The sequence below is a fragment of the Acomys russatus genome, chromosome 4, assembly GCF_903995435.1.
Source record: "Acomys russatus chromosome 4, mAcoRus1.1, whole genome shotgun sequence".
Lineage (NCBI taxonomy): Eukaryota > Metazoa > Chordata > Mammalia > Rodentia > Muridae > Acomys > Acomys russatus.
Genome location: NC_067140.1, coordinates 6,471,337 through 6,493,340, shown reverse-complemented (window position 1 = coordinate 6,493,340; position 22,004 = coordinate 6,471,337). Strand labels below are relative to the sequence as shown.

The following is a 22,004-nucleotide window of genomic DNA, read 5'->3' as shown; positions in this document are numbered from 1 at the left end:
CAGGCTGGCCTCAAACTCACAGCGATCCGCCTGCCTCTGCCTCCCGAGTGCTGGGATTAAAAGCGTGCGCCACCACCGCCCGGCAACAGTCTTTTTGTTTGTTTGTTTGTTTGTTTGTTTGTTTTGGTTTAGTTTTGGAGACAAGGTCTCTCTGTGTTAGCCTTGGCTGTCGTGGACTCGCTTTGTAGATGAGGCTGGCCTCGAACTCACAGCGATCAGCCTGCCTCTGCCTCCTGAGTGCTAGGCTTAAATGCATGCGCCACCACGCCCAGCTCACAACAATCATTACAGGATATGATTTCTTAGTGATTTCTTCGGTGTCTGATTCTTGGATGCTTCTGCCGTAATGGCACTCTGTTCTCCGAGTCCTCGATGGAAGGGGATGCTAATTTATAGGGGTGAGTGAAAGTGAAGATGTGACTGAGGAATAGTGACACAGAAGCCGTCCTGAGGGAAGCGTTGTCTCCAGGGCTCTTGCCTGTCTAGGTAGGCTCTGCAGAGCCCACCCTCCCTGTGACGCACACAGCTCTCTCTGTAGATTGGGCTCCTGGCTTGCCTTACCCAGTGCTTTCTGCAAGGACTCATGAGATGATTCACCAAGAATGTCTGTGTAAACTGTGTGGTCCTGTGCCACTCTGTGAGCCTATTATTAGTAGCATTGTGAGTTCACGTTGGGTCCTGAACCTTGAGACCCTTCCAGGCCAATCTCCCAGGAGTCCTAGGAACCGGCCATCTGTGCAAGGTCACTTCCTGCCGGCAGCCATCTCGCATCACTGTGTGGACAGAGAGGCACTTGACATGTAGGAAATGTGTGGGAAGCAGGCAGTTCCCTGGGCAGGCAGACCTTGCCATCCTCCTGTGGTGGCGCAGGGATAAGCCTGGACTCTTGTCTCTCCTTTCACATAGCACTAGATCTGTGGGAAAAGGGACAGAAGGCTCCAGGCTATGGAAAGAGACCAGGGAGGCCAATAGCCTTACTCTTTGCTTCATACCTGCCCTTGGGGACCAGGCATGGGTCAGAGCCAGCCTTACCCTGTCTTACCTTTCCTCAGACAGTTAGAGGAAGAAAAGTGAGGGAAAACTAACACAACCTTACATTGGAGCCTGCTGTTCAGAGTCAGATTAGGGAAGGAGGGAGAGAGGGAGGGAGGGAGGGAGGGATATTGTGGAAAGAGAGTTGGGAGTTAGCCTGGTAAAGGCCAATAGAGCATAGCGAATGGCCTGAGCAAAGCTGGAAGAATGCAGTTAGCATGCCCTGGCCTAGGGCCACTTGCCTTGTGTGGAATCCAGCTTCACCTCTCCCTAGTTTGGGCAGCTCTGGGAAACTTCTGAGCCTCAGATGCCTCCTCTGCAAAATGGGAACATTTTCAATGCCTCCCACAGGCTTGGAAAGAGGACTGGCTGTCAGCGTGCAGGCATGAGCCTGTGTCCCTGAGCCTCCGTGGCCAGGCGGTCGGTTAGTCCTAGCGTATCTGGCTGCAGGTGCAAGATAGATAGGGAACAGACTAGGCCATGGCAAGGAGTCAAGGGTCAGAAGCTTGGGCCTGAGGCCAGTGGAATGAGCCACCCACTTTTTTTTTCCTACCTTCCAGATTTCCTCTAATCAATGGGCATTGCCTTCCAGTCACAGCCAAAAACAAAAACAAAATAAACAAACAACAACAACAACAAACTTTGAAAAGGGACAACCCCCCCTCCCCCCTGTTTGCAGCCTGGGCTTAGATGTTCAGTCGGGTTAAGCATCAAGGGAAAGAGGGTGGCCTGAAATCAGGGCTCGGAGGGATACACGATGCCTTTCCTTGGCTTCTGTAGGCTTGATACAACCTAGGGAATCTTGATCCAGTTCATTTCAGGGTGGCCTTTGGCTTGTGGGGTTGGGAATTGGGGTTCCCCAGACTCCACGGTGGGCACTACACAGTGTAGCCTTTTACACCCAAGATAGAGAAGGAGATTCCAAGTGGCCTCATGTTGGGAAGGGGACACTGCAGAGCCTTGTTCTGAGTTTGACCCCTCATTCCCGACGTCTTATAGAGGAGTTCAAGAGGTGGCATCTCTGTGGGGCCTCTGGACTGTCTGTGAAGAAGCCAAGAGGCCTGTGTTTCAGCTCTCGCCAACCAGAACCTCCCAAGGCGAAACCCTGACTTCAGGGCCTCGGTGCCCGGAAGATCCCTGGGCCGGGTGTGGACAAGGAGCATCTGCAGTCAAGCAGGGCCCTGTGCTCCTGGGGCCTTTCCCCAGGCCCAGCACCTCCTTTCTCTGCCCCCACCCCGGGCCCAGACACCCAGAGTCTCTGCCTAAGCAGCTCTACAGTGTGAGCCACAAGCTTGCCTTTGTCGACTCAAGCCTCCCATGGGGCCGTGCCAGGAGGGGCTGGTGGGTGTTTTGCCCGCAGCTGGGGCAAGCCCTCAGAGGCCTCAGTCCCCCCCCCCCTCCGCCCCCTCCCCGCTTACCACCATCCCCAAAGTCTCTCAGATACAGAGCTGGCATGTCCACAACAGCCTGCACTGTGGTGAAGGCAGTTCCCCTGAGAGACAGCTGCTGGGGAGACAAGTCATTCGCTCATTTCTTCACTAGACGCCTGTGTCAGGCCCAGGGCCAGGAGCTTGTACTGTGAGATGGGACTCTTGTCTTCTGTGGGGACGAGAACGAGAAGGAGATTTCTTGCCTTGGAATCACCAAGGAACCCTCAAAGTTTCTGACTCAGTAGGTCGGGTTAGGAATACAAGGGTTTGTAACATGGTCCCATTTTTGGGGGGGGGTACTGACGTACAACTACACCCCTGAGCGTGTTAGGCAAACCCTACCGGTGGGCCATGCCACCCTGGGGGCCACTGTAGTTCAGTACCAGGTAGAGAAATTGTGGCCGGTGCGTTTGTATTTTTTAAAACTTCCTGTTTGACTGTGTACTACTTTCATAAAAGCCAGTTACTTAAAAACTAAATATGGAGGCATGTCACTACTGTGACCTGAGTGCTATCCATCTGTTACCAAGTCTCGGCAGCTTGAGCTTGCGTGTGGCCTGTGTTTCCCCCCTGTCTCATTCTGACCGAGAGAGTCACTTAGACCTCCCCACATCCTCCAGTCACGGTGTTCTGTGAGAATGACAAGAGGACTGCGTGAGCATCTCACGGCTGGCAAGGCTGGATTTGAATATGGGCCCCTGCAGCCTGGGCCGTATGGATGTAGCTGTCTGCGTTCGCTTCCTGCCCCTTCCTTCCTGCCCCCTTCTCTTGTCAGCTGAACTGGTGCCTGGGCGCCTCACTTCCTCATTTCTCTCGCTGGTGTGCTGGCTGACTGGCCCACTTCCTCCCCTTCCACTTCTGGTCTGCCCATTTGGCATGGTGTGTGGGGTGGTGACTCCGTGTACCTTGGGATAGGGTGTCACCCACTTTGGGGTTGCTGGTGAATACACCGTTAGGACACAATCTGGCATGGCGAGTAGTGATACAGGGATTAGTTGGCGGTAGAGGGGAACAGCACATACATACGTGGGGGCGTTGGAGCCTCCAATTTGTCACTTCCATCTTCCTTTCAGGCATATGGATGTGAGGACCCCGGGGGCCTGGATAACATGGCTCCATCAATCCAAAAGGCCACTTGCCCGACTCCCCACAGGGAGCCACAGTGGCCAGGCCACAATCTGCACCCACTGCAGTCTGGACACAGCCTGTGCTGGTCCCGTGTGAGGAAAGGCCTTTATGCTCCCTTTTCCAGACCATGCAGGTCCTTGGTGTGGGGAGCAGAGGAGACTCCACCCCCACACCCCTCCCTTTCATCCCTCCCTTTCATCTCCATCTTCTTTTGGGGACTCCAGCCCTCCAGATCTAGTCACCTCTTCAGGTGGCCTTTCTGTTCCTGCCTGCCTCGCTGCTTCTATGGGTACTAACCTTGAGTGCTTCTCCTGGGAAGGGGAGGAGTACCTTTGTCAAGGCCTCATCCCTGATGACTCAGTTTCCCTTCTGTGCAATCTTGTTTAAGCTAACAGTAGGTATTATTCATGTTTGTGACTCGGTTCCCATATTTGTTATGAGACATAATTATGTGGTTTTTTCTGTGAGGCATCCACATGCCCCTCAGCGAAGTGTCTGGTAGTCACTTGCCAGCCTTCGCAGCGAGGAGTCTTGTTCTGTTAGCTTCATCAGGCATGCTTTTTTTTTTTTTTTAAATATTTTCTTTATTTATTATGTATACAATATCCTGCCTGCAAGCCAGAAGAGGACACCAGATCTCATTATAGATGGTTGTGAGTCACCCTGTGGTTGCTGGGGATTGAACTCATGGCCTTTGGAAGAGCAGTTGGTGCTCTTAACCTCTGAGCCATCTCTCCAGCCCCAATCAGGCATGCTTTTATTCATCCAGTTACTACTGGTTGGGAGTCTGCAGGAAGCTAACTAAATAGGTGCTGAGTATTAGGGGCAGGCAGGTAGGGCGACCTTCAGGCTCCTCACTGGGAGAGACCAACTGTTAAATAGAGTTTCAGATGAGCTGAGGAGCTGTGACAGAGGTGGCAGCAGCTGGCCTTCCTGAGTGAGGTCACCTCTAAGATCTTCCACTTAAACTCAAGCAAGGCCTTCCAAGCCCTGTATGGCTGACCCCTCTATTTCCCAGCCTTGGTTGTTTTGGTTTGGTTGTTGGTTTTCTTTGTTTGGGTTCCCACATAGCTGAGGCTAGCTTTGACATCATGATCTTTCTAATTTCATATCCCCCAGGCCTGACTTTTGCTCTATCTTTTAACTTAACTGAAAGCAAACAAAACAAAATATTTTTTCAGCCTTGGCTGGCCTGGAAATCATTGAGATCCTGCCTCTCTGTCTGCCTCTTTTCAAGTGCTGAATGAAAGATGTGCACCATTATTAAACAAATATAATTTTGATTAGACAACTTTGTATATATGTGAGACAAGGTTTCTTTGTGTAGCCTCCGGTGTCCTGGAACTCACTAGGTAGACCAGGCTGGCCTCGAACTCAGAGATCTGCCTGCATCTGCTTTCCAAGTGCTGGGATTAAAGGTATGCGCCATCACCACCCTGCAACAAAAATAATTTTAAAGTTATATTTGTATATTTGTATATGTGTGTGCCACAGAACACATGAGGAGGTCAGAGGGCAGCTTACGGAAGTTGGTTTCCTCCTGTTGTCTCCTCTACCATGTGGGACACAGGGATCCAATTCAGGCCACTAGGCTTGGTGGCCAGCACTTTTACACAAATTACCTCTCCCCTTGGTGTATTCCCCCCCCCCCAGCCCCCACCCCCTGGTCTCCTGGAGACAAGGCCCCACTATGTAACCCTGACTGTCCTGGAACTTACTGTGTGGACCAGGCTGGCCTCGAACTCACAGCGATCCACCTGCCTCTGCCTCCCAAGTGCTGGGATTAAAGGCATGCGCCACCACCGCCTCTTGGTGTATCTTGATACATTGGGTTCTTTCCTACCTCTGAGCCTTTGCCCACTGTTCCCTCTTGCCAGAGCTCTTCTGGATGTTGCTTCTCGCCTTGGCTTAAATGTCCCTTCTTTAGAGATGGCCTCCTTGGTCATGTCCCCTAACCCAGCACCTCCCCTCTCACTGCCATGTTTCTCACATTGCTGCATCATTAGTTTTTTGTTTTTTCCTTTTTGCCTCCACCACACTTAATAGTATCTGATTTTGTTGTTGTTGTTGTTTTGTTTTTTGCTTTTTTTTTTTTTTTTTGCTTGCTGTCTTTTCCTAACGAGGCTTGGGGAAGAAGGTGCAGCTGAGGCCGTTCACCAACATCCTTCCCTGGTTCTGTGTGCAGCGCAGTGGCAGCTGTGTTTGTTGAGCGCGTCCCTGGTGTGTGTTTCCTATTGCTTGTGTAACACGTTCGCTCTCTGCCATCACTGTGACAGAACACCAGAGACAACCAACAAGGAGGGAAGTTGCCTTTTGTATTTTGCCTCGTGCTTTTGGGGGCCTCGGTTCGAGGTCATTTTGTGCCTGCTGTGACACAGAACTGCCGCCATGGTGGGGAGAGAGAGTGCCTGGGGTCCAGGAAGTGAGGAGGGAGGGAACAGAGTACTGATAACCCTTCAAGGGCGCCCTCCAGTGATGTGGTGCCCTTATCTCCTAAAAATGGCCACCACTTCCCAGTAGAGCCATGAGGAAGACTCAGTGTATATATATGGCGAATGACTTGGGGGGGGGCTGCGATTAGGATTGGGGTAACTGTAGCTTATCTTCCAGGTTTACAGTCTGAAACTCAAGTCCTGTCAGGTTGCATGTCCGACGAGGACTGTAGGACAGAGTCCTCTCCTTGGCATTCCCCGTTCGTGGGAGTGTCATGCTTGTGGAGGCTGCCTATATTCCTCGCCTGGTGGCCTTTCTCCACCTGCCGAGCCTGTCTGTCTCCCCTCTATGTCCTCCTCCCATTGCTCACTCCCACTAGCCTCCCTCTCAGGGCCCACCCAGGTAGTCCAGGATAATGCTCCTGTCCAGCGTCCCTTATCTTTGTCTCATCTGCAAAGCCCCCTTCGCCATGGAAGGCATCTATTTACAGTCCTGGGAGTTCAGCTGTGGCTGTCTTTAGGTGTTGTCATTCAGCCTGTAACCCCCAGGAGGCCTTTTAGGTCTGCTTGCCAGGTGTGGCCAGCATTCAGGCATCCTGGCCACTGCCATGGGATCTGGGGAGCTGACCATTTTTTTTTTTTTTCCTGCAGGACGAGATCGAGGAGCTGCGGGCTGAGATGCTGGAGATGCGGGATGTCTACATGGAGGAAGACGTGTACCAGCTGCAGGAGCTGCGGCAGCAGCTGGACCAAGCCAGCAAGACCTGTCGCATCCTGCAGTACCGACTGCGTAAAGCTGAGCGCCGCAGCCTCCGAGCTGCCCAGACAGGCCAGGTAGATGACGAACTCATCCGTGGTCTGGAGCAGGATGTCAAGGTCAGTCTGGGGTCTCTGCTAACCTTTATAGTGCCCTTGTTGGGTGGTTGGATCATAAACTCCCCATTGGGGATCCAGGTTAGCCCTGTGGCTTACTGCTTGCCTTGAGCAAGTTATCCTCCTGCCTCTCTGGGCCTCAGTTTCTCCATCTGCAAAGTGGGGACCCCTGGTGGATCAGCTGGTCCTCCAAATGGGAGATCCCAAAATGAAATGACAAGAGCCCCCCCTGAGGCTGTTTCTTGTGTGGCTGCTTCATGCATGGCTTTGGCCTCTGAATAACCCCTAGCTGCTTGGTTTCACAGCTTTCTTATCCTACTGAGAGATGGAAGGACTGCCGCTGGTTCAGAGCTGGGCTCCAGTATTCCTGGGTTTTGTGATTTTTGAGCAAGTCACCTATGTTTCAATTTCTTCATCTGGAAAGTGGGTGTAAGAACATCTAGTTCAGGCTATTGAAGCACCAGCTAAGACACCAGAGGGGATGACAGTGACCAGCTATAAGCATCGCATCAGTTTTCTGGATGAGAGTGCTGGGGCTTAACGGAGGGATGGAGGGATGAGGCTATTGGGGTCAAGGGCTCTCTTATGTGGGTGGCAGAAGTCAGGCTCACCCACCTCCCAGACCTCACTGCTGGACCCTGCTGCTCCTCTGCCTCAGGAGCAAGTATGGTGGCCCCCTCTCAGACAGGTGGGGAGGATCCGAAACGTGGGGATCCTGAGGCAGCCGTCTGCTCTCAGAACGCAGCCCTATGTGAGCAGAGAGGTACTGTGACAGGACAGAGTTCCACAGGTGACCTCTTGCACTGAGGCCCAAGAGAGAAGAGGGCACATACCAAGCACGGTCTAGGATTCCCAAGGGCCCCTGAGGGCAGACAGGTGCTGAGCCATCCGTGTGCACGCGCGCGCGCGCGCGCACACACACTCGCGCTGGAAGGCAAGAATCCAGTCCTGCAAGCCACTCATAAAGCGACTGTTCGTCCCAGTGTTTATTTAGGAAGGCTGCGGCTCCATCAGACCTGGCTACCTGTGTGAGACCAGTTTTCTTGGCTGCTCAGCGAGATCCTGTTATTTAAACAAAACAAAACAACAAAATACTACGATAAAAACAACGCTCCAGTTCCCTCATTGGTAGGAAACAGCAAGGAAAGTGGGCGGAGAAGCTTGGGCGAAACTGCCTTTGGGCTCGGGTCTTTGAGGATTTCTGGGAGGGCCCCTGGATAAGCAGATGGAGATGAAAGAAAAGGCGGGGTAGCAGGCTGGTGGGCGTGGCCAGAGCAGCTGCCGTGGGGTGAGGGGTGGGGCTCAGTCCTCCAGGAGTAGGGCCCCTTCTGTTGGGATTTGAACTAGCCAATCAGCATCTTCGTGCCTCTGCGCCCCCCCTCCGCGCGCCCCCCCCCCCCCCCCCCCCACTGCAGCCGCGGCCGCTGAGCTCATGCTTTGGGTCCGCCTGAGCTGGCCACAGCTTTCTCCTCACCCTTCGCCCGGTGCTCTGGGAATGTTTGTGTCAAGTATGGAGGTCCTTAGAAAGCTGACTTCCCTGGCTTTCCCTAGGCAGGCTGAGGGAACTAGGTGGAGAGGGGTTGGGAGGGGTATGCCTAGGGTTTCTTCTTGCTCAGCGGGCTCCTTGGCCTCCGGCCGGCAGGGCTTTAGAGCTCCAGTGGTTTTATTGGGCGCCTGTGAGATTCCAGCCCCCCTCCCCCCAGGCTCTTTAACTTTTTGCTGGTCCACACAGTTCACAAGATCTCCTCAGCAGGACACTGTCTAGCATGAGGATGGTGCTGCCACTTTGTGGCTGTGTGGGCATGGGAAGGCTGCTTCAGGTCTCTGATGCAACCCCCCCTCCCCCGTGGGACATGGAGATAAGTTTAGTTCCATATAGAGACTTTTATGAATATAAAATGAAGTTACAAAAGAATGCTGTGTGATAGGTGTGGCACCAGTCAACTGAACACATGATGGGCGGCGGGGGAGTCATGCCTGGGGTGGACTCTGCAATCCCTCTGCTTTTAAGGATGTACCTCATCCTTAGATAAGGATGCTCTGTGTCCTGGGTGACCTGCGTCATTTCTTCTCAGAGCCTCAGTTCCCTTCTGTGTCATATGGGGGGACACTACCATCATGTGATTTTTTTTTTTTTCTTTTTGCGAGGGCTCCAGTCAGGATGCTGCCTGGTCTTGGGGTGCTGCTGGGAGTTCCCATCTATCTCTTTCAGGAAATACTGTAATCTGAGGCGCAGAGCCCAGAGGCTGATGTACCCAGGATCTGGGGCCCATCCGTGGCTGCTGACCCTTGGCAGGGACCTGGGGCGACACTGTAAACAGTGACCTCATGGCTGAGCACATTTATTTGTGCATCAGGCATTTGCCCTGTGTCCTGATGCTGCAGCTGCCTCCCCTCTCTTGGTCTTTCTGCGTCTTCCTTTGGGGTATACCTGTGGGGCTCAATGAGACAGGCACACGGGGTCCTTCAGGCTCTTTGGACGTAGTAAGCCATGTTGGGACTTTGACAGTCCATTGTTTGTAGCTTGCCCTCTATAGCATCATCTTTAGAGTTGACCCATGCTTGGTACCTTCCTAGTCGTGTGACCTTGGGCAACTGCCCTTTCCTTTCTGGCATTCAGAGTGCTAATAAAATATGGCCCGAGGGTGAGAAAAGTGTATGCAATAGCCTGTGGTGGAGATGACTGATTCTGTAACTAAGGGTCCAGGGCCCTGGGGACATTGGTAAGCTGGAAAAGGAAGCAGGGTCAGTCCCTAGTTCCTAATGTCCAGTCTGGTGGCAGTGCTGTCCTTTGCTCCCTGACCCTCATGGAGGCTGCAAGGCAGGGCACAATTCCGAGCTTGTGGGCTCGTCTGTCAGCTATTCTGCAGCTTCCCAGGAGAGGCGAGCTTTCTTACCATGTGTCCCTGGACTGGGGAGAAGATGGGGTCAGGGGAACCATGGAGTAGGAGGGACCAGATGGGTTTCCCAGGTGGGGGCCCTGGTGGAGACAGGGCACCTCCTACCCCAATGGAAGCATGCTTGGGAGAGGACCCTTGGCCTCTTTGGATAGTGGGGCAGGGGCAGTGGATGGAGCATCCTCTGCCCTGCTAGGGAACATTCAACCGGCCACTTCATCTTCTCCCTTTCCTTGTGCTGGGCCCTGATTCATTTGTTCATACAACAAACAGTTATTAGGCATTTAGTGTGTGCTGGGCCCTGAACTGCTTTTGGGACACAGATGTGAATGAATCTAGATAGACAAAGCCTTGGACTATGTGGTCCACCCTCCCACCCCCCCACCCCCACCCCCACCCAGTGCCAGGGCAAGATGAGTGAATGAATAAATCAATGGATGGATGGATAGAATGTCAGTGAGGACAGGGTTCCTGGGTGACCTAATAGTCCCAAATTGGGAACTGTAGCCACAAGCCTGGGCCAAGGTGGACAAAACCAATGTAAAGAGAAAAAGCAGTAACCATGGCAATGCATTAAAAATGCTTTTGTGGCCATCCACGGTGGCACACACCTATAATCCCAGCACTTGGGGCGGCAGAGGCAGGCAGATCTCTGTGAGTTCAAGACCAGCCTGGTCTACAAAGCAAGTCCAGGACAACCAAGGCTACACAGAGAGACCCTGTCTCGGAAAAACCAAAAAACAAACAAACAAGCAAACAAAAAAATCCTCAAGGGGCTGGAAAAATGGTACAGTGGTTAAGAACACCCCTGCTCTTCCAGAGGACCTGGGTTCAAGCCCCAACGCCTACATGGCAGCTCACAACTGTCTGTAACAGTTCCAGGGGATCCAATGCCCTCACACAGACATACAAGCAGGCAAAACACCAATGCACATTTAGATTTTTTTTTTTTTTTTAAAAACAGGCTTTCTCTGTGTAGCCTTTGCTATCCTAGACACACTTTGTAGACCACAGGCTGGCCTCAGACTCACAGAGATCCACCTGCCTCTGCCTCCCGAGTGCTGGGATTACAGGCATGCACCACCACACCCTGTTTACCAATGCACATTTTAAAAAATGCTTTTGTGGCTGGGGCTGTAGCTGTAGGTCAGCTGGCAGTGCTTGCCTAGTGGGCGTGGAGCCCTGGAGTTGGTCTTCAGCACTGCCTAGACTCTACAAGGTTGCACGTGCCCAGCACTTGGGAGGCAGAGGCAGGAGGATGAGAAGTTCAAGGTCAGCCCTGGCTAGTAGCAAGCTCAAGGCTAGCCTGGGGAGAAAAGCGTTTTTCTTGTATGGCAGGAGATATAGCTGAGTGGGAGAGTGCTTCCCTAGTGCACACACAAGTCCAAGGTTTGTTCCCAGCACAACCTTAAAAAAAAAAAGAATCTTTTTCTGGAGAGTTCCTTGAATTTGTGCCTGTGAAAGGCTCAGTGTGGTTGGTTCTTAAATATTTTAACACAATCAAAAGTAGGTCAAGGAACTGTGAAATAAATACAACCTCTGTGATGCCCTAAACAGAGTGAATTATTTAGAAATAATAGTAAATAAGACGCCTTGTATTTTTTGAGCACCTTCTGGATTCCAGCCACTACCCAAGCCCTGACGATGCCATTTGCTGCGCCCCCCCCCCCCCCCCGGCAGCCCGCATGCGCAGTGTATCCACCCCGTTAACGCTGACCAGACTCAGACTCCAAATGTTCAGGGTTCTGGCACCAGTGTTTGAATCTAGTTTTCTTTTATTTTCTTTTCTTTTTTTTTGGTTTTTTGAGACAGGGTTTCTCTGTATAGTCTTGGCTGTCCTGGACTCACTTTGTAGACCAGGCTGGCCTCGAACTCACAGTGATCCGCCTGCCTCTGCCTCCCGAGTGCTGGGATTAAAAGCAGAGCCACCACTGCCCGGCTGAATCTAGTTTTCTTGTCTGCAAAAGTTGTTGTTGTTTTTTTTTTAATTGAAGGATTCCCTACCTGCTTGTGGGTGACCCAGAGTGGCTGCAGGGGAGGCTGGTGGACCTCTGTCTGGCATCCTCAGAGAGCATCAGGCTGGGGGCGGGATAGCGAGCAGAGGAGGGAGGAGAGCTGTGCCCAGTTTCCTCTCCAGTGTTGTTTTTCCTGGCCTTCCCTGCACACTGCCAAAGGGGTCTGTGTTGAGTTGGGTATGGGCCCAGGCAGAGGGCAGAGCCAGAGAGGGCCTCTTCCCTTCCGGAGGGAGGCGGCACATGGTCATTTCCGACATTGGCAGGCCTGGGCACTGGGCTATCTGTGCCACACAGGTCTCACTGGCAAGGCCTTCAGACTCCTGGGGGAGGCTAGCTATGCTGGATCCTCCAAACCCCAGGGAGTCTCAGGCTAGCCTAGCCAATGCTCGCTGTGTGTGACCCTGAGCTTCAGTAAAGTGAGGGCAGGACTGGGATGGAATTTATGAGCCTAGCATCTAGTAGGTGTTAGCAGGACCCAGCCTACCTGGGGATGGCAGCACAGGAGGGCTTCCCTCAACCCACCTTAGCCCCCTGCCCTACCTTCCTACACTCAATTACAGGGGCAGGACAGAAGGGATGCTCTGGGGTTTGGGGTGGTTTTCCTGCGGAGCCTGGACCTGGGACTAGAGACGGCTGCTCTGTTAGCTGCATCTGAGGGATGCGTTGGACACATGCCTAGCCTTTGTCATTCCAATATGTTCTATGTCCCAGAACAGGCCTCAGGGTTACTATGACCTCTGGGAAGTCATGCGTGTCTCTGGTCTTCGGCTCCCGGGAGCAGCAGCCACGAGTCACCAGACACTCGCTGTGGCAGGTGCCGGGTGAAGGCTTTGTGCGCAATAGCTGGTGTGATCCTGCTGTCAGCTGAGATAGTCCTGCCACTGCTGTGCCCAGCCGAGAGTGCTGAGGCTCGGGGCCAGGAAATGAGTTGCTGTGGACCGCACAGCAGCCCATTTTCATTGCTGGGCTTCTAAACCAGCTCTCTTCCCTCTCAGGCTCTTGTGATGACAGGCCTCAGGGTATAACTTAGTGGTAGAACTGTTGCCAGAGAGAAGCAAGGCTGGGTTCCGTCTCCGGCACCATGCACACAGCCCTGGCTGAATATAAAGGCACCTTTAAGAACAGGACAAGAGGGCTGGAGAGATGGCTCAGTGGTTAAGAGCACTATCTGCTCTTCTAAAGGTCCTGAGTTCAAGTCCTGGGAACCACATGGTGGTTTACAACCATCTATAATGAGGTCTGATGCTCTCTTCTGGCCTGCAGGTATACATGCAGATAGAGCATTGTATACATTAAAAAAAAAAAAAAAAATATATATATATATATATATATATTATATATATATATATATATGAGCCAAGATCATCACAGCTTTTGGGGGGCAGCATATCTGTTGCTGGAGTACCCGGGTCTGGGTTCACATCTGTCAATCCCTAGATTCATGGCTCTTGGTGAGTCTTATGACCCCTCTTGTGCCTTGGTTTCCTTGTCTGCTGAGTGAAGGTTGAAGAGGCGACTCCCGACTGAGGTGGGATGGGCACCCACCGGGACTCGGGGTGTGTCCTTCCCCATGCTTGAACCTGCCCTCTCTCTCCCCCACAACCCCGCTCAGGTCTCTAAGGACATCTCCATGCGGCTTCACAAGGAGCTGGAAGTGGTGGAGAAGAGGCGGATGCGGCTGGAGGAGGAGAACGAGGGCCTCCGGCAGAGGCTCATCGAGACAGAGCTGGCCAAGCAGGTGCTGCAGACGGAGCTGGATCGTCCCAGAGAGGTGAGGGCTGCAGCCCGCAAGTGGGGCGGGTAGGATGCTCGTGGACCGAGCCGGGTACCCTCGCGGCTCCCTGGCTGTGGCGGCATTTATGCGGTCATCCTTCCAGCCTGTCTTGGCTGAGCACCTAGTCTGTATTCCACACTGGACGTTCAGGATAGAGTTGCGAGTGAGAGACACTGGTTACTCTCTCTGGGAGCAGCTGAAGGTATGTTCGCCAGTGCCTAGTGTGGGCCTGCCTCCCCCCCCCCCTCAGTTCATTCGTCGCTAAGGCTGGGCAGTTGTTCCCTGGTCATGGACATGGCCACTGAATTGCGGAGATGCTGCAGGGACAAATGTGCTGCGGCTGCTCTTTTTGACAAGAATGCTGGGCCTGGGTCTCCCACTTTGATCCCTGGATGTGACTTCCAGACCACGTGTCCCTGTTCTTGGTTGATGTCAGCCCGTCCGCCTGCTGTACCCTTCCCCAGCTGAGTGTTAGGCTCACATAAGGACAGTTTGTCTCAGAAATCTTTGCAAAGGCCCAACAAAGCTGTGATCATTTCATGGCCGAGCAAGCAGCTTCCTTCCAGGAGAGTGAGGCAGGCTCTCAAGGTCATGCAGACTGCAGGGGACTTCACAGAATGCCAGTGGAAAGCCATCAACCCAGGTGATGCTTAAAGCCTGCATACTTCCTGATTCCCGGGGCGGGGGGGGGGGGGGTGTCAGTAGTCCAAACACTAGGCAGCTTCTGGCCCCAGAGGCACAACTGGCCCTCAGCTGGTTGGCTGCTCCTGAGGCATCCCAGGCTGTATATTCTTCTGCGGTACCTGCCTGCCTCCCAAAAGGGCCAGCGTGCCGGCGTCTACAGTCTGCAGGGCAGAGTGGTCCCTTCCCACTGGGCACGTCGGTGCTGTGTGCCAGTACCCCACAGGTGGAGAGGGGAGGTTCTGCCCCGAGGGCTGCTGTGGAGGGCAGCAGGCTGTGGAGCTGAGTGGGTTGCCTGCAGCACCGGGTGCCACATACGCATGATCTTGTGGGTTTTGTTTCACACCTGGGGAAACTGAGGCTCTCAGCTGCAGCCTGTTGAGTTTGCCCCCAGCCTTTCATCAGCAGAGACATGGCTGAAGCCACCTCCCCTCTCACGTCTCAGTTTCTTCCTCCATGATGTCAGGGTGCAGAGAGTACCAGCTTATGAGACTGTTTTCAGACCATGAAGAAGTTTGTGTGGCTTAGAGGGCCAGGAAATGGCAGCCAGTGGTAGAACATATGTGCCTGGCACATGGGAGGCCCTGGGTTCAAGCCCTAGGGCTGAAAAAAGAAGAAAGAAAACAAAACAAAACGACAAATAAGAAACAAAACCCTTTGAGTGACTGTGGAATACGGTGGAGAAGTTAGAAAGAGTAAGGTCATGTGACCATCTCTCAGACCCATAAGGACAGAGTGACTGCATCACCCAGAAATTTCAGTTCTCTCAGTACAGGGACTCAGAGAGGCTTGTACCTCTGTGTTCATAGCAGAGGTGTTCACATATTCAGTAGCCCAGGGACTGAAAACAACCCAAATGTTGCGTGGTGGGTGGATGGATCCACAAAGCCAGGTGTGTGTGTGTGTAATGGAACGGTTGTTTGCCCCGAAGGATTGAAGTGTTGATACATACCATAGCATGGGTGGGCCTTGAAAACATCATGCCAAGTGAACTAAGCCACACGGCGAGCGTCAGTGTTGTTAAAGTTCCATTTATCTGAGCTGCCTAGAGTAGTGAGATTCATAAGACAGGGAATTAGAGGTACCGGGGGCTGAGGGGGTGGGACCAAGGCTTGCAGTTTAATGGGGGCAGAGTTTCCGTTTGCGGCCCTGATGAAAGGGTTTCGGGGGCAGATTGTGCCTGGGGTCACGCACAATGAGTAGAGTGAAGCTCAGGGTGTGCTGTTGCTACCCATAGTCCCCACACGTGGGAGGCAAAAGCCAGGGGCTCAGGAGTTCAGGTCTTTCTCAGCTGCAAAGTGAGTTTGAGGCCACCCTGGGGTATATGAGACCCTGTCTCAAAAAACAAAAAACAAACAACAACAACAACAAAAAAGGCCTGGGTTCAATCTCTAGCACCAGAAAAACAAAAAATAAAGGTTAAAAAATGTAACTTTTATGCTAAATATATTTTACCATCATAAAGTAGAATGTTTAAACCTTTACCACATGTTAAAAAGTAGGAAAATGCGTGCCGGTATGAGAAGGTCTCCAAGGTATGTTGTAAACTGGGGAAGGGAATTACGAAGCTAGGCCTGGTGGCCGGGCCTGTTATCCCAGCTACCTGGAAAGCCGAAGGGGAGGATGGAACATTCTAGGCCTGGCTGAGCTGCAGAGTAAGTTTAAGGCCAGCTGAGGCGATTTAGTGGGACCCTGTCTTGAAGTAGAAGTTAGTGAGGCGCTGGGAATGCTGCCCCGTTGTGGAACACCGGCCTGACATACAGTAGACCCAGATTTGAGGCCCACTGCAGCCAAAAAGAGAGTTACGGAACTGTGCATATAGAAAACTCTCACTAGCTATTGTGAGATCTCAAATGTACCAGGGTAGGGTGGACTCTCAAGCTATAGAGCCGGGCCACCAGCCCAAGTTTGGCTTGGTTTTGCTTTCCTATCTGTGTGTGTGTGTGTGTGTGTGTGTGTGTGTGTGTGCTTGTCTGTCTGTGCCATGTGTGTCCTGGTGCCTACAGAGGGGGTCCCTGGAACTTGAGGTGTAGACGCTTGTGGGCTGCTGGGAATCGAGCTAGTCTTCTGTAAGAACGGCTTCTCAACTGCGGAGCCATCTCCCCAGGCCCCCAGGGGTTAAAGAATAAGAGTGTACAGTCCCAGGAGTTGAGCCAGCTGACTCTGTGGTTCCAGGCCAGCCTGGGCTACAAGTAAAACTGTCTCAAAAACAAAAGAATAAAATAAAAAACGTACCGGGAATGTAGCTCAGTTGATAGAGTGCTTGCCTGGGAAGAACGAGATCCTGGATTCAATACACAGTGCCGAATAAAATGGGCGTGGTTCCACACATCTATAGCCTTAGCACCTAGGAGATAAGAGACATGGGGATTAGAAGCTTGGGTCATCCTTGGCTACATTGTGAATGTGAGGAAAGCCTGGGATGCATGAGACAGTGCATCAAAAGAAAGTACTTAGGGGCTGGAGAGATGGCTCAGAGGTTAAGAACACTGTCTGTTCTTCCAGAGGTCCTGAGTTCAATTCCCAGCAACCACATGGTGGCTCATAACCATCTATAGTGAGATCTGGGCCCTCTTCTGGTATGAGTACTATATAAATAATAAATAAATCTTTAAAAAAAAAAAAAAAGAAAGAAAGTACTTAAACTAAACGCAGTGGGGGTTTCTACAGGGAAAACCGAGAGGAAGATAATGTAAAGTGTAGGCATCGAAAAGCTAGCATGGGTACCAGAGCAAAACCCTGTCCTCCCTCCCTCCCTCCCTCCTTCCTTCCTTCCTGTGTAGCCCTGGCTGTCCTGGACTCTCTTTGTAGACTAGGCTGGCCTCGAACTCACAGAGATCTGCCTGCCTCTGCCTCCTCAAATGCTGGCATTAAAGGTGTGCACTACCATGCCTGGTGACTCTGTCTTTGAACACAAAACAAAACATGAATATACTTAGGCATTAAGTAAAAGATTAAATTTTTTACTACAATTAAAAAATTTAATTTCGTGTGTGTGTGTATGTGTGTGTGTGTGTGTGTGTGTCTGTCTGTCTGTCAGTCAGTCTGTCTCTGTGTAACTATATCTGTGTCTGCCCTGCCCTCACAGCAGGCATGTGGAGGTCAGAGGACAGCTTGGTTCCTTTCCTCCATACCATGGATCTCAGGTATCAAACTTAGGTCCCCAGGGTTGGTGGCAGGTGCCTTTGCACACTGAGTTGTCACACCATCCCTACTCATGGAATTTTAAGTGTAAATTTTAGTTTGTGTGTGTGTGTGTATATGTGTGTGTGTGTTTAAAGACAGGGTTTCTCTATGTTGTCTTAGCTGCCCTGGACTTGCTTTGTAGACCAGGCTGGCCTTGAACTCATAGAGATCCACTTGCCTCTGCCTCCCGATTACTGGGACTAAAAGTGTGCGCTACCACACCCTGCTTAAATTTTAGGTTTTTAATGTAATAAGCCCAGAATGGACCCTGACAGAGAGTTTGCGCTAAAGAAACTGGTTCCCCTTCCCGGGAACCAGATGCCTGAAGCCTGTTGTAACCTCGAGCTGGCCCCAGATCCTGTTTATTTGCTGTTTGCCCTCTCCTCCTCCCTCTTCTTCCTGACATGGTTACTATGGAGACAAGGGTCCCTTAGCATCCTCGGTATCCCGCCTTTGCCATCCTGACAGGTTGCTGAGGCGATGTTGTCACCCTACTGGGAATGGGAGCCCCTGTCCTGAGCTGATGCTGTTGCTATGGAGACAGCTCTTGGCGAGACAGAAGGGAGGTGGCATGCCCTCACTGCTCTCTGTGGTGGCACTGTAGCCCAGCTGGGCTGCCGCTAAAGAATCTAACAGCAGCTGCCCCTTTATCCAGTAGCATCCCCTCTGTCTTCAGGCAGATAGCCAGTGTGAGTGTGACTTGTCCTAACGTGGCTGCTGCGTCTGTGTGCTTGTCCGTGCCAGGCACAGCTCCCCGCCTTGCCCATGTGCCTTCATGCTGTTTAACCCGCCCCCCTGCCACCCCCCACCCCCCACCTCCTGTTGTCCCTGCTTTGTAGATACTACTCCTTCTTGGACATTTTAAAATTACAATTTAATTCAGTGATCACAGAATACACCATTTTACAGTTCAGTTTCACAGACTGACACTGTGCCGTCACCAGCACAATGGAGCTCCCAGAAAACTCCCATTGCTCTTCTACGTAACCTCACACCTGTTAGCAGTCGTGCGTGCTCCACCCCTCCCCCTCCAGCCCCTGGCAATTGCTGGCCTGGTTTCTGCCTCTATTGATCTATTTATGTAGGAGATTGCATTCAAATGGAATCAAGCAATGTGTGATCTTTGGTAATGTCGCAGCTACTTATCACAAGGCTTTCAGGATTTAAGCACCCATGTTGAAGGGGCCTCATTTCTTTTTGTGTCTGGGTAATGATCCATTGTGTGGGGAAAGTGCCGTATATTAGACAGATATTTGTACTGCTTCTTTTCTGATGTCATAAATAATGCTGCGATGGACATGCGTGTTCAAGTGTTTATGATTCTGTATAGATTTCTCTTGGGTGTGTACACAGCAGCAGAATTGCTGTCTATGGATGAGACCGGAGAAAGATAAGTATGGCGCGCAAATCCAGGGCCCCCGCGGGTCCCACACTTGCGCGGACTCCCGACAGGTGCCACTGCTTTCTCTTCCTCACTCATCAAGGGGCAGAATGCACATCGGTGATTTCTCATCTGGATTTCCTCCTTGGCAGATGGGAAGAGCACCTCTGAGCCCTTGGGGGTTGAGCCTGGTTCTACCACTGTGTAGTGTGTTCTGGCCTCGGTGTGTGTGTGCTGCAGGGCACACCCAGTCATGGAGCCACGTAGGCCTGGGTGTGAATCTTGGCTTTGCTGTTTCCTTGAGAGTTGGTTGCAACCTTGGGCAGATGGTACAACAGCTCGTGTGCTCAGTTGATCTGTTTATGAAAAGGGAAAAACCAGTCCCTACAGCTTGGGGGTGTTTGTGAGAATTAAATGAGACAGGCTGGAAGGGGCTCAGCACAGAATACACACTTGCTAAATACAGTATGTACTGTTATGGTTACTATGTCAGCCAGGCACTGGCTGTGGGCCTGGAGAAGCCTCTGCTGCCTTACACAGGGGCTCTCCTCACAGAGCTGGCAGCTGCACGTGGAAGGAACAGCTACACCGAAAACTGTTGAGTCGAAATGTTTTTTTTTTTTTTTTTTTTGGCTTTGGGGTGGCTCAGGGGCTAAGAAAGCTTGCTGAGTAAGCATGACCCACATAAAAAGTTGGGCATGATCCCAAACAGACCTGTAACTCCAGCAGTGAGGAGGAGGAGGAGGAAACTGGAAGATGGCTTGGGTTTGCTGGTCTCTAGATTCAGTGGGAAACCTTGTCTCAAAGAAGTAAGGCCACAGCGAGAGATAGAGCAGGACACCGGACAACCTGGCTTTCCTGTGTGTACAAGGGTATGTGCCTACACCACACCTATATATCATAACACACACACACACACACACACACACACACACACACACACACACACACACGATATGCTGTCATTTAAAAGTTAAAATTTTTTTTCTCCACTCAAGTGGTGATCTCTCCAGGAACTATATGGCTTGTCTGCCTGGCGTTTTGGCCATGCAGCAAGAGGTGTACCTCATTCTGGAGATGCATCCCAACCCAGGTCCTCCCTGTGGTCAGCTCCCTGCGCACAGCAATCTGGTTCCATGAGAGTTACATGGACAACCCTCCACAGTTGGTAAGTCAGCAGCGAGGAAGTACAGGAGGTTCTGGGGACAGAGGTCCTCTGAGACGTGTGTTTAGGCAGCTCTCTCCTAGCTTTAGGGCACTGCCTAGTTAGTGGGTTCTGGGGAAGACGCTAGGAAGGGTTAGCCAGGGTTGCTCAGGGGTGCCATCCAGGCTACTCAGCAGCTTTGTGAAGGGTAGGGCTGGGTCCTCCTGGACCTTGTGGCTGGTCCGCCCTCCAGAAGCCCAGAGTCAGAACAAAGGGGATCTGATAGACCTTGGCTCCCTTGAGGGAAAAAAGCAGCCTGGGCCCACCCCACCCCCCTGCCCCAAGCCACCTGGCTAGCTGCCACTCAGTAGAAAGGAGGGTGGCTCTTGTGCTTGCAGAGCCTGCCTTGGTTTCCCTCCCAAGCTCAGGGTAGTGTAGGAGCCCAAACGGCTTCTGTGTTGTGGGAGAGGGTCCAGACCCAAGACAGAATGACTGGCACCAGGCGAGTGTTGTTCCCCCATCCCCAGACACAGCTCTGCACTCTCTGCCAGCTTCTAGTCTGTGAGGTTGCAGCCCTTCAGCTGCCTTCTGGAAAGCTGTGCCATGACTGCCTAGAGAACATACGTTTGAAGTGAGAAACATTAGGCACCTCCCTGCCCCCCCAAATCCACAAAAGTTAAAGAATGCACTAAGCCCCAAGGAGAGGTCTGTCAAGGTCCTTGCAACCCAGTGCTCGGGGGTTCCGACTTGGGAACTGAGCAGACACTTCCCGTAGGGTTTTCTGTGTGTACATACACATTATTTTTATGTATGTGCACCCAGTTCTTTAAATTTAAAAATGCAATTTAAACTTAATGAGGCAAAAATCCTACTGCAAAAGCACGTAAGCACATACCTGGCATAACTCTGAGGAAGGTTCTAGCAAGCTCTGGCTACACTGCCAGCCCCTAGTGCAGGAAACTGGGGACCCACCGCTTCCCTCTGTTTGTCTTTTGTGCTCTCTGAATTTTTAACCACCACGTGACTGTGGCATCAATTCAAAATGACAGAGCTAGTATAAAAATATACAAAATAATGAAAGCCTTACCCACCACTCCCTTCTGGTCTGCCTAACCTGGGATTAGCAGTTTGCTTTGTGTTTTTCTAGGTCTTTCTCTATGTTTAACAATGGACTTTTCTATGTCTTTAAAAAATAAAGAAAGATGGGCTTAGGTTGCACACAAGGTTTCTGTAATATACAGCATCATGTTGCATAGATATGGCCTTTTAAGATGCCAAACGCTTTTGGGTTTTCTTCAGTCTGAAATGCTTATTATAAAAATCACAGACTCAAATAAGCATAGGAAGGAAAGAACGTCCCAAATAGCGCTATTTCAGCCTTAAACACAGGGTCAAAGATCTCTAGGAAGAGCTCTAGAGGCGCCAGTTGGCAAAGATCCCTCAGGGAGCAGATGAGGATGGGGATGGCACGAAAGGGGCCTTGGCTTTGTCTACTTGACGTATGTGCTTTGCTTTGTTTGTTTGTTTTGTTTTTGCAAGACAGAGGTTCTTTGTGTATCCCTGGCTGTTTTGGAACTCCCTCTGTAGACTAGGCTGGCCTCGAACTCAGAAATCCGCCTGCCTCTGCCTCCTGCGTGATAGGTGTGTGCCACCACCGCCCAGCAACATATGTACTTTGTAATAAGACAGTATTATTATATCTTATGTGGTGTTCCTGTTTTGTTTTGCAATAAGGCTTGCTAGGCAGTCCAGGTTCACCTGGGACTTACTTAGTGGGCACCAGGTTGGCCTGGAACTTGCCACGCTGGCAGGCTGGCCTTGAACTTGTGGCAACCTTCCTTCGTCTGTTCCCAACTGCTGGAATTACAGTTGCGTGCCACTATGCTCAGCTATTCAGTTTTAGTTTTTTAGTCACATTTTATTGAGATGCAATTCACATCCTATTAAGTCCGCCCTCCCCCTTTTTATTTTCAGTGCTGGGAACCGAACACATGCCAGCCAAATGCTCTCCCGTAGAGCTGAACCCCTAGC

The 22,004-nt window shown here is 51.6% G+C and overlaps 1 protein-coding gene across 1 annotated transcript in view; it reads left to right on the top strand.

Annotated features, from left to right (window-relative positions):
- Soga1 (suppressor of glucose, autophagy associated 1) overlaps positions 1 to 22,004 on the top strand; it is a 67,907-nt gene that overhangs the window by 12,535 nt on the left and 33,368 nt on the right. The window contains exons 2-3 of the mRNA XM_051143661.1: positions 6,674 to 6,898; positions 13,420 to 13,578. Of these exons, the coding sequence (XP_050999618.1) occupies positions 6,674 to 6,898; positions 13,420 to 13,578 (384 nt within the window). The remainder of the gene's footprint in view (positions 1 to 6,673; positions 6,899 to 13,419; positions 13,579 to 22,004) is intronic.